At 41.3% G+C, this 12,725-nt stretch overlaps 1 protein-coding gene across 1 annotated transcript in view; it reads left to right on the top strand.

Annotated features, from left to right (window-relative positions):
• Positions 1–6,873, top strand: part of n4bp1 (nedd4 binding protein 1) — a 28,934-nt gene extending 22,061 nt beyond the window's left edge. Inside the window, exons 8-12 of the mRNA XM_050072391.1 lie at positions 231–361; positions 673–769; positions 1,388–1,495; positions 2,688–2,789; positions 2,905–6,873. Of these exons, the coding sequence (XP_049928348.1) occupies positions 231–361; positions 673–769; positions 1,388–1,495; positions 2,688–2,789; positions 2,905–3,289 (823 nt within the window). The 3' untranslated portion in view covers positions 3,290–6,873. The remainder of the gene's footprint in view (positions 1–230; positions 362–672; positions 770–1,387; positions 1,496–2,687; positions 2,790–2,904) is intronic.
• The last annotated feature ends 5,852 nt before the right edge of the window (positions 6,874–12,725 follow it).

The raw sequence follows: 12,725 nt of genomic DNA on the forward strand, positions 1-12,725 counted from the left end.
GTATGTATATATATATGTATATATGTATATATATGTATATATATATATATATATATGTATATATACGTGTATATATATGTATATGTGTGTGTGTGTGTACATATATATATATATATATATGTGTATGTATATATGTGTGTATATATAAGCATTGTCAAACATAATACTGATTTATCTACACGTTCCTCCTTCTCACCATGTCCCTCTTCTTTTCATCCTCGTCTCTCCAGTCACGGTCTTCATCGGTTCTTCTCCTGTCGAGGCATAGCGCTGGCTGTGGAGACGTTTTGGAGGCGGGGCCACAGGGAGATCACAGTATTTGTCCCTCAGTGGCGTCAGAAGAGAGACCGACTCACAACAGGTACACATGTATATTGGGCAGTCTTTAAGTAAGAGAAGAGTAAAAACATATCACTGTTTTGGCTCTTTGGTGTAGCACATTGTGTTTGTATTCAAAGAGTGATTAGCTTAATGTGCTGATTTTCAGCTGTGTGGGTGATTTGCATGTGTTTAAAAAGCATTTTGACCTTTTGTATACACACTGTCCACAGGATCAAACTAAAGCGTGCGTGCGTGCGTGCGTGCGTGCGTGCGTGCGTGCGTGCGTGCACATTTTCTTGCTTTTCAAATTAATTAACAGGTAATATTAATATAATTGTTATTTTATTACAGAGCAACATTTTCTAAACCAGCTAGAAGACCTGCGACTGCTCTCCTTCACTCCCTCCAGAGAGGTGTGCGGTCAGAGGATATCCTCACATGACGACAGGTACACACAGACACACGCACACACACAGTCCTAAACTTTTGATCAAACCAGACTTCTTTGAGGAGAGAGTCCACCAAATTCAAATTATTCATATCTAGACTGCAAAAACAACGCAAGCAGAGTTCTGTAGGCAGTGGGTGGAACTCATGCTCCTTCAGAGCCAGGGTTTGAACTACTCTGTTATTGCTGGGCATTTTGGTTCCATTATGAGCTTATCTTCCTCCTACGCAAATATTTATCATTGTGTCACTTGCTCTCACCCTGCCCATCAGCAACTACAGTCATACTGTATTTTCATAATGGATATGAGGAAGCTCACTAACCAGAGGACAGATTAAACAGATGCTAGTAAAAAGTGTTGTATTATGATTGAAATACTTCAAAAACTGCTCTGTTTTGTGATTTTGGGAGGGTGTTCAGGCCTGATTGTGAGTTTTGAAAGCCAAATCTCTCAGTAACTTGTTTAAAAGTTAAACTCATGCTGACTCAGCAGTCAAGGTGTTCTTCCACTGGTGGATTCCCATCTGTGTGCTTAGCAGCTGAGCTGGAAGCGAGCTTCTGACCTTTGAACACAGGGAAAATCCTGAGCGTCTCATCCACACTCTGTCTCTCCATCAGGTTCCTGCTTCACCTCGCAGAGAAAACAGATGGGATCATTGTAACCAATGACAACCTGAGGGACTTTGTTGACACCTCAGACACCTGGCGCAAGATCATTCAAGAGAGGTGATTGTGCGTTATATTTACACAGCTCAGTCAGTCATTCACTTCAAGGTTCCATTACCTAACATGATACTGGAAAGTCCACAGAGGCACACTGCCAGCTAGATGACACATCATGAAGAGTGGTTTATATTTAATGATGGTTTATTTACATTTACTAACATTCTTGTAGCACTTTAAGGAAGAACTTAACGTAAATAGCAAATTAACATCTGTGAGTAAAAAAAGCTTTAGCATCGTCAGAAACATCGTCTGTCCTCTCATGTGTACACCTCATGCTGAGAGGAGATTTTTTTGTTTGATTTAAAATAGAATTAAAAGTTATCAAAACTATTTGATACAAAATATACAGACCTTATATATATATAGAGAGAGTGAGAGAGAGTGTGAGAGAGAGAGAGAGAGAGAGAGAGAAAGAGAGAAAGAGAGAGAGAGAGAGAGAACTTTTTTAAGATCACATGCAAATAAAGTTACAGCTATAGTTTTTGCAGGTTAATTTTGACTTTTATTTTGTAAAATTTATGAAAATTTAATATTGTTAGAACAATCACAGCAACACACTCACAGCTGATTTGGTGAAATACAGAAAACCAGCATCTGTCAGGCCCTACTGGTTCAACCTCTGTGTGACCCAGTCAGGCTTTATGATGCCGCTGTTACAGGTTAATTTCTGGTGACACAAGTCTGACTAATTCAGGCTGACTAGCTTGATATGTGTTCAGCCCTCCTCCAGAGGGCGGCAGTGAATCCAGGTTGAATCATGTGCATCAACTTCGGACCGCTGTGACAAAAGTCTCACTGTGACACTTCACTGTCCTAAAGCTTTTTCACACCTGAAAGTCCAAACAAAGGTTCACATTTCCATTACATCGTATACATTTGGTTAGTTTTGGTGTTACATACATTTCAGTATGTTAGCGTACTGAAGAACTATATATGACATATCGATGTCCTGTCGTCATTACCCACATGTGCTGCATCTGCCTTTACTGCAGTAGCACACAAATTCAGAGAAGGACTAGTAAATTGCCACGTTAAAGACAGCTTGGAGTTTGCACTAATCTGGTCATGGACGAAGAGGAGCTCAAAATACAAAGGCGTTTGCTCTGTGCCCTCATTTGTCTTTATTGTTAAGAAATAAAAATAAAAATATTTCACTTTATAAAATTGTTGTTTCTTTCCTTTTCACTGATAGGTTGCTTCAGTTTACTTTTGTGGAGGACCACTTCATGATCCCTGATGACCCTCTGGGGAAAAACGGACCTCATCTAGACACCTTTCTGCGTAAAGAAAAAGGGTAACAGGAAACCTTTTTATGATTTTAATGTTGTGTAAATATTTGCATTTATATGATAAATGATCGGCCTGTTGCACCTTTCACACTCTTCCTTTCTCTCTTTTATTCCTGCCAGAAGAGCTCCAGTCACTCCTCCCCCACTGAGACCCCCAGACTTCCGGCCGTCCTCCCAGCAGCAGCAGCAACAGCAGCCAGTTTATGTCCAGGCCCTCCACTCGGCTCCTCGGACCCCTGCCTCCACGCCCCGGCCCCCTCCCTCCCTGATGCCTCACCCCACTGCACACTGGCCCCATTCCGGTCCCCCCGAATGGCACCCGCCCCGCCGTTCCCCTTCCCCTTCGCCCTCACCTCCTCCCCAGCGGTCGCCGGGGGAGACATCAGAGCTGAAGAGAAAGCTGTATGACATCTTCCCCGACCAGAAGCAACGGATCGACCGCATCCTCAATGACAACCCGTACATGAGAGACCTGAACGCCCTGTCCGGGCTGCTGCTGGGATAAATAACTGGCTCAGCAATGAGAATCAGCAGACACATAGTACATATGCACACATATGCAAGAATATTACGTGTCAGCATAGAAATAATTTATTTTATCATTTCTTTCAGCCTGGAGGGAATGAAAAGTTTAACTTTAATATTATTTTACATGAAGACTGATCATCAAACTAGCTGCTATTGGCAAAAAGAATTTTTTTTTTTTTTTTTTTTTAAAGATTTTTTTCTCCCTCCTCTTTGCTCATAAATTGATTAAGGTGAGCCACACTGGTGTCTACAGAACCAAAATATCAACAAATTACCATACGTGTCAAGCAGCAAAGTCTATATTGTTTAGTTGGTTATAAGTCATTACAGATCTTTGACAACAGTCCAGAGGTTCCTTGAATGTGGGACCAGCACTGGGAGAAAAATATTTTGGACCAACAACAGTGAACTGGTCACACTGGTGACTGTGACTGAAGCTCAGCACATGATGGGTTCCCTCTCCAAAACCTTGTTTACCATCAGACTCAAACACCTCGTTGAATATCCAAGCTCTGAGCTTTTAAGAGATATAACTTGGGACATAGACAGTGTTTGCATGTTTTTATGCTTTCAGAATATTAGGTATACACTTGTTCTGTTCTGTAACGGTGAGTTCACTGATAGGCAGTTCTAGGTTTTTGAACTGGGAGCAGTTTCAGCAGTTTGGAGTCATCGACTGAGTTTAAAAGTACCACTGATTTTATTTTATTTTTTCCTTTTCCTTGGCAGTGTACTTAAGGAAGCATGATGAGATCACCAGCGTCATTAGCATCATAAAATCACTATTTGTGACAGTTTATGTTGGACAGAAATCTCAAAAGCCACATTTGTAGACACAACTTAAATTAGAGTTTTGCAGATAACTACATTAAAGAAACACCTTAAAGCATGTATAAGGCCAGTATTTTAAAGCTATATTGATGGGCATTTCTGACCATATGTAGTTCTCATTATTTTAGATTTAGTTTACTATTTGTATTATACAAAATGTACAGTATATGTAAAGGCTGAATTAATCACACATAACAATCCATTTCTCTAATTAAGGCCTCAGCTATACGTACACAGATACATTTAAAATCTGACATTTTTCCTGTTTTTTTACAAAATGAGTCCAAATACTCACTGGCGTTACCGGTCTTCTGCAGTCTAATGTTACCTTTTTCAAAACGACAACTAGAGATCTATTCACCATTGATTCCCCTTTGAAATGAGCACAGAGGAACTCTCTGTGATGCTCTAAACGTGCAAAGGTTTTTCTTCTACTCTTCAAAACTGACGTTTCTGGTGGACCAAATAACACTGGGTGCTGCAAACGGCTCTGTTTGTCTGTGAAGAGGTGCAGCAGTACTAAGTTTCAGGGTAAAGTAGTGGGGCTGCACCATTTCAGTGCGCCAGTGCACTGTTTCACACATAATGGTGAGGGCCGGGCAAGGTGTTTAAATGGAGTGTAATCTGTCAGCCAGCAGCAGCCATCACATAATTTTCTGACAAAACAAACAACGTTGGCCTATAGGGCAAAAGCCAGGGTAGCTTTTCTAGTTGACAAATAATAGTCTACATGGACAGTGATGTTCAAAATGATTTTATGTAAGCCTGAACGACATTCATCAGTTCTGTCTTATCAATCTCCCTTGACTTGTCTGTTTGTTAGGGCTATGTGGTAGCAATGACGTATACACACGCATCTGCTGGCTCCCATTACTGTCAAATGGTGTGCAGACTCCGCCTACTCAGTGCATCACAGGCGTAGGTCAGTGTGCTAATGGTGTGGACCCAGTCATTAGAAAAAGCAGTGCTGACAAAACTTAACAAACCGGTTTTCCGCCATTGTTGTTATTTCTGTTGCATGCTCATTACACAAAGCAACAATTGACATGCGTGAATTGAGGGGATGACATCATGTTTGCCCAACACTCTGTTGTACAAGTCCACACAGATACACCGTCAATAGAGTTTTGAAAAATCCACACATGAATAAAGTCTGTTTTAGTGACCAAAAAGTAGAGGAAAATATATGTTTTCAAATATATCTGTATACGTGTAGAAAGGGCCGAACACAGCACTGCCCATCTCTATCCCTTTAAAATGTTCCCTGTATATCCTGGCCTTCACGCCAAATATGACTGCTGAATCCAGATGTTTTTATACACCTCCAATTCTTCATAAAGTGTCTACCTAATTATAGATTGATTTAAAAAAGTTTTTTTTTTTTTTTTTCATAAAGAATCTGTTTTCCAGTCACAGAGTTGTTGTTTTTTTACATTGATGATGCTTTACTGTAGAGTTTAATGGTTTGGCAGAAATTGGCTCAATAATCAGAAGGAAATTATGTACTATTGTATTTAGGTAGTCTTCTGCAGATAAAGAGTATTTGTAACATTTCAACAGATTATTAGTTGAGATTCAACAATTCAGCTGTTTTGTTTTATTCTGTAGATGTTTAACAGGTTATGTAGAGAGTATATGTGACAATTTACAACATATTCTCAGAATATTTAAGTTGAATTCTGTATTCTGAGAATACGTAGTGGATTTTACGCTAAAAACATCTGTAGTCAAACAGTTAAATAGTAATAGTTGAATCTTAGCTAATAACCTGTTGAAATGTTACAAACACTCTCTAAACTATTTGTAGGCAATCTATCCAAATAAAGTGTTACTGGAAGTTTTAGTGTATTTGAGTATCATCATAACCCCGACCCCAACATTCTCTGTCACTGAAGATGTGTTGCTTCTAAAACCTGCTGTTTTTAAGCGATCTCTGAAAAGCTGGGGAAGAACTCAGGTACTGAAACTGGATTTGCTGCTGTGATAGTCTGTGACTGAGACGAGCATTTTGGATTTGGTTGAATCTGTTCCCAGCATCAGTTGTTCCAATTTGATACACTGTGTTTTCAGGAGGATGCCGTCACTGGTTCTACATCAGCATTTTGTTCTAAGATGCTTTGGTTTGTCCTCTGTGGTCTTTAGGAAGTGCATATGTCAGTCCCCTACACTACAAGAGTTTGGATTTATCCTTTGTTGAGTTGAACGACCCACTTCAATTTGAAATCACTAACCATACAGTACGTTTGCTCACCAAAAAAAACATCTTGCAAAGAAGACAGATATACTTAAGTTACATTTGTAATTAGTGTTAAATAGCTAAATTCCATGCACTGAAGGTAAGTGATGGTGTAGTGAGTAAAACAAGGTTTCACTGATGATTCATCAGAAAGCTTGTAGTGGGGTTTTTTTTTACCCTCACACACCCAGAGAATGTGGGCTGCAGCTTGCATATTTGATGTGCATCTGAGTTTTGTAATATATACACACTTTATCTCCTTGTAAGAAAAAGAATCTCTGCACAAAAACTTTACAAGGTGTCGAAAAATACATTTTGTTCGTACTTGCTATGTTGTTGTTGTAAGGATTACTGAAGGATTTTCTCTTTTGTTGTATTATAATTCTTTTGTGTATATTGATTTCTTTTTTGTAAATACAAGCATTTTTGGCTACGGTGCACATATGGTTTTATGTATGTGAAAAAACAAAATAAATGCGGCTGTCCCCATAAAACGTTTTGCATGGCTGTGTAGTGCTTATTGTTTATTCGCATATTTGCTCATCTACAGTGATTCAAATGATTGTTTCTTTAATTCCTGTTTCAGAGGCAACATTACTGTGACTGCCAAAAGTTAATCATCACCCACTGAAAAGAAAAGTTTGTGATATTTTTGGAAATGTGCTCATGAGCCTTTTTTCTGAGAGACAGATTTGAAGACTGGTCTAACTGATGTCTGTACAGTGAAATATCAAGCAACTGGTTAAGCTTAGCTTCAGGAACCTACTGGTCCTGGCCAAGAAATACTCAGGCACATACCACCAATAAAACCACAAAATGTCAGCTTTACATTATGTGTTAATAAGTGAGCTTTGAAGTTGCAGTTAGTAGAATTTTATCATCTGTGTACGGAGGCAGGCTAGCTGTTCCTCCTGTACTCAGTCTATATGCTAAGCTAAACTAGGCTAACCTATGCTAACTGGCTGCTGGTGGTAGCTTCTTTATTGTACAGACAGGAGTGATACTGATCTTCTCATGTAGCAAGAAAAAGAAAAAGTACAATTTAAAACTATTCCTCTAAATGGGTTAATGGTGGTTACAAGTTAGTAACATTCTATTTTATACTCATGACAATTCATGTCTATTATCACGTAACTTTAAGCTACATTGGTTGATTTATTTTCCTGAGGCAAAAGTATGGGGCAATTGCCTGACATCTTTTGACCCCTTTTTTTTTCTTAGTTGCAGCAAGGTATACCGTAACCCAGAAACAAGTGTTGTTGCTGCTCTGGAAACAAGTCTAAAAGTCCGCAGCCATGCTAGCAGCTCTGTGAGGCTGTACTTAGCATGCTAACATGGACACACCTCTTCTATCCTCATTTTTAACACTGGAGCTCCCCAGGGCTGCATTTTGAGCCCCCTGCATTACTCCCTGTACACACACAACTAAACAGCCACTTCAGACTTGCCCAACTGTGGTGGCCCTGATTACAGATAACAATAAAAAAGGGGTACCTGAAAGAAGTAGAGGACCTGACTCACTGGGGTCAGGACAACAACCTGCTCCTGAACCTCAGCAAAATTAAGAAGATGATAGTGGACTTTGGAAAGAACCAGAGAAGGAGCTACACCCCCTTAATACCAATGTGTCAGTGTGGAGAGGGTGGACATCTTCACATGGGCTACCTTGGTGTCCACATCACTGAGGGCCAGTGGTGAGAAAGGCAAGGCAGAGCCTGTTTTACCTTAGACACCTGAGGAAATTCTGGGTTATTCCCTCAAATACTGAGGAATTCTACTCTTGCACCATCGAGGGGAACAACACTGCTTGGTACGGAAACAGCACCAAACAGGATTGCGAGGCCCTGCCAAGAGTGGTTCATTCAGCTGAACATTATAGGTGCTACTCTACCCTGCACAAAGGATGTTTACACCATGTTCTGCCAAAAGGCCAGGAGAATCATTAAAGATCCCAGCCAACCAGATAACTGTGTTTACACCCTGCTGAGGTTGGGAGGAAGGTACCGTATACACCAGGCCAGCACTGCGTAAGACTGCGCACTCATACACATACACATTGGGCAGTACTGTTGCCATGGGGGGGGGTACTTGGTCTGCAACGGTTTTTGAGTGGGTGGAACATGTCAGGTGGTATCCACATGAATGCCAGAACCAAAGGGATCTCAGCGGAACAATACATGGGAACAAAATAATCAAAGTTATTCACTTCAACTGTCAGTGGTTTTAATGTTTTGGATGATCGTTGTATATTCATTATTACATTCTTTAAATACATAAACTGAAGGAACTGCCCGAGTAACAATTTACTGGAACTGCATCTTATGTTTCATGTGACAAATTGATTGATTGATGGATTCATAAAGACGACGCTAACATGCTAATGTTAAGCAGGTATAATGTTTACCATGTTTACCATCTTAGTTTAACATGTTAGCCTGATAACATTTGCTAATTAGCACAAAAAACATAGCACAGCTGAGGCTGATGGGTATGTTGTTGTCTTGCATTGGACACTGAATTCAAATTTTAACCTGAATGGGGTCACCAAAGCTATTACAGATTTACATGAGGGGGGTCAGACAACTTATCCAACAGCTGTTGAGATATTTCACTCAAAACCACAAATGTCAACCTGCAGCTGGTGGAAGACTTGACAATGCATCCAGTATTTGATGAGATATTTCAGTCTGGACCAAAGTGGTGGACCAGCCAGTGACAGACCGACATTGCCATAGAGCTATGTCACCAGCTGCCCATCTGGCATATTCATAGCACAACTGTAAAGTCCTGGATCCTTGCTAGCAGCTTCCAGGTCAGATTGGCCTACACTTACCACAGCTTCAGTAGATCCACATGTTACCTGCAGCACTACACTTTCCCCAGGATGAATCTCAGTAGTTGCTATTGTCTGATTTGGTACTGTAGGTGTTTGTGTGATGGCTCCAGCCTTTACACTGAGAAAGTGTTGTTTTACTTGGTCTGTCACTCTGACTTCTGTGAAGAAACTCCTCTGTAATACTCAAAGTGCAAACACACAGCTGATTGTCTGCATTGTTGTCACACACATTGTGAATGTGCTGGTAAAGATAAACTCTCTCACACAAATTCTCTTTCTCTGATTTTTGTAATAGGATGTCATGTGTTCAGTGAGCAATGCAAAAAGTGTTTACATTTAGGGTTGTCTCTTTATCAAGATGAATTATTACCAAAATTAACTGTCATGCGCACTGACTGGTGCCCAATCTATCTTTTAACCAACACCAGAAGTCAGTTCCTAGAGCGATAGTTGTATTTTCAACATGGCTCCTTTTTATAATGTGTGTGAAATGTGTGACTGAACGGTTTCAGTTGTGTGTGTGATGATTTTAAAGTTTTAAAGTCGCACATGTTGTCCTTCTCTTGTTTTGCATGGAAATTTTGTGTCATTAGTTTTGATGGTTTGCATGAATATGTTTTGAGTTACGGGCATGAGCTTTTGCTTTGGTTACGTTCTGTCAGTGTAACTAGAGACAGAATTTCACACGCTGCCCTCCAGTAACCCTTGTACCATTACATAACACTGGTCCTTCTGATGGTAATTATAATTACAGTTTTCCCAGTAATTTCTACTGAAAATGACAATAACAATATTTGTTTATGATCCCCCTGGTACATGTTCACAGTCACAGAATGTGTCAGACTCTCTCACTGATAAAACTCCTTGCTGTCAGTTATATACAGAAACACTGTGTGTAACAAAGGCAGATGGTAGTCTACAGCCCAGCAGCCTCCAGTCAGGAGTTTGAGAGAAACAGGCATCCTGATGCATAAGAAAATAAGAAAACTTTCCCCCACAGCCTAAGTGCAGTCGGGAGTTGTGTGTGAGCTGAGCGCCCCCTACTGACATTATTGCTACAGCACACATGTAGTGCACCTGCAGCAAAGGTGCAGCTTTCTTGTGGTGGTGTGGGACACTGAGTGCTACAACCGTGGGGTCACTGGTAAGGTCTTACCTCCAGTGGTATCTCTCAGTGCAGATGGTTTCCATGTTATCGCCAGCATCCTTGATCCAGGTATTCTGCTGTCTGTACAAAACATCATCCAGCTCTTGTCAAAGTTTTGTGATTAGTTGAAGGTTTATTGTGATTTCTCTCCATGATGACCAAAATTCAGACTTTTCTTGCAGGCAGACGGATACAGCTTTGTGAATATTGATCATGGGACTGCAGTGTCCCTCCTGAAGATGTCTCCAAACACTGTGGATTTGATCATCATAAGAGAAACACAAGCGTAGACTCAGCTGAAACTGATCTGGAGAAGAGAGACCAGCAGAGATATTTATGTTGACTCTCATATTTTTATACACAGAGGAGACTGACCTGTTGATACCTGTTGGGACTATTTATAGTAGAGATCTTCATAGCCTTGATTAAACTGGGAAAACCACTGAATGTAGTGGATCAAAGCGAGACAGCTAAACAGTGCAAGTTCTCGAAAGACCATCGCTGTGGTAAACATATTTTAATAGAAAAGAAACTGAAGATATGACCTGCTCTGATGCAAGTAATTACTGAGGTCTCTGTACAGATCATCTTTTTGTCCAAAACTTGACAAACAACATGATTTAGGTTTGATTTCTGCAGATTGACATGTGGAAATTTAAAAAGGTCACTGAACCTGAAGGACCACATGTGTACTGATGTGGGGGATTAGGTACAGACATGACGACAGACTGCTGAGAGCCTTTTACACACTCAGTACTGCAGGAAGAAGCACTGAGCATCTTCTGTTTTCATATGAAATATTCTCTTTTCTCAGGCAGCAGCCGTACCTCTGACGCCACCCTCAGGTCAAACAAAGCAATGTTTTTTCTCCATGTTTCATCCTTCCCACATTTTTTGCGTGAAGTGATCATTACATCCTCACAGCATGGCCACAGACTTTTAGTCTTGTTGTATTTATGGAGGGAGCATGATTTTTTTTTTGTCTTAAGCCTAGTTCACTTTACACGATTTTCACCCTGATTTTGTGTCGCAGAGACTATCGTAATCTTTTGAGTGTGTTTCTGTCAGCGGGAGTCTCTGCGTTACAACCTGTGTGTGCACACCACAAGATTTCTCCACCAAGCCCTCGCCGACAGAGCCCCAGATAAGGTGGTGACGTCACCAAACTTGGAGACGACACATCGTAAAGGCATGGATATTCTTCCCAGTGTTGAATCAGATCTGCCTGCAGGGCCTGGATCCAAACACAACGCGCTCCCCGTGATCTTGTGGACGCTGCCATTGTTGTTGTTGCTTGCCGGCTTGTCAGTCTTGCCAGATCTTGGGAGAGAAACAAGCAACCAGGGCTATGGAAACAAGCCCAAAAAAGCGACTATCATGCATTTAAGTAACTTATTAGACTGATATAGAGAAAGGTGATGTTTAGAGAGCAAGCCCAAATAAGCAACTCCACTTTAGAAACAGGCCCAAAGTCGCGGCTAATAAGCGGACCTGGCAAGTGGCAACCCTGCACTTGCCCTACTCACATTTTTTCCGTCCTCCTGTGTGCTGACGTGGGACGCATCCCACCTCTCATTGGCTGATGCTCTTTGTCAGTCGTGTCAGACTTCTCCAGTTTTCTAACATGCCAGATATCCAGTTTTTTCGTCCATGGTGAACAGCAGCAGCTCAGGTGGTGGAGTGAGATGAACCTTTAGTATGACAAAACAAATGTTGGTAAGACATATACTCTTTGAATTATTGAATATTATGAGTATAATATGTTTAAAATAGTTACTATACCTTTTAGCCATGTGAAGGCATTTTAGTTTCTGGAGGAAAATGTTCAGTCATCTGGTGGTCTGAGAGTGATGTCCTGTCTTCTTTTTGAATTTTGCAGCTTTCTTCTTCTGTCACTGCCGTCGTCTTCATTGTTGACCTGGAAAGGACTGTGTGTGTGTGTGTGTGTGTGTGTGTGTGTGTGTGCGCGCGCACGCACATGCGTGCATCTTCGTCAGCCCCGCCAGACGCAAAGGCTACCTGAGGCTTTGCTTGCCCAGCCAGACGCAAAGGCCAGCCCTCAGGGTTGAAAAGGGTGAATCCAATGGTCCCAGTGCAAGACGCTACCTGGGGTGTCACCAGCCCTGCCAGACGCAAAGGCTGCCATGGGAGTCACTGGTCTTGCTGACATTTTTCATGCCAGACCATCGTAGACTCAATCCGAGTCACCCCTCAGCCCCACTCTCCCTCTTCACAACCTCCTCCCCATCTCTGTCTTCCCTGGTCCTCTTTGTGGCCATCTACCCTGCAATCAGAGGCTCAACATCTTACAAGAGGTTAGCATCAGGGTAAGAAACAGGTGCTCATCATGCTGCAGGAGCAGT

The sequence above is a fragment of the Epinephelus moara genome, chromosome 20 (assembly GCF_006386435.1).
Source record: "Epinephelus moara isolate mb chromosome 20, YSFRI_EMoa_1.0, whole genome shotgun sequence".
In the NCBI taxonomy this organism is placed as follows: Eukaryota; Metazoa; Chordata; class Actinopteri; order Perciformes; family Serranidae; genus Epinephelus; species Epinephelus moara.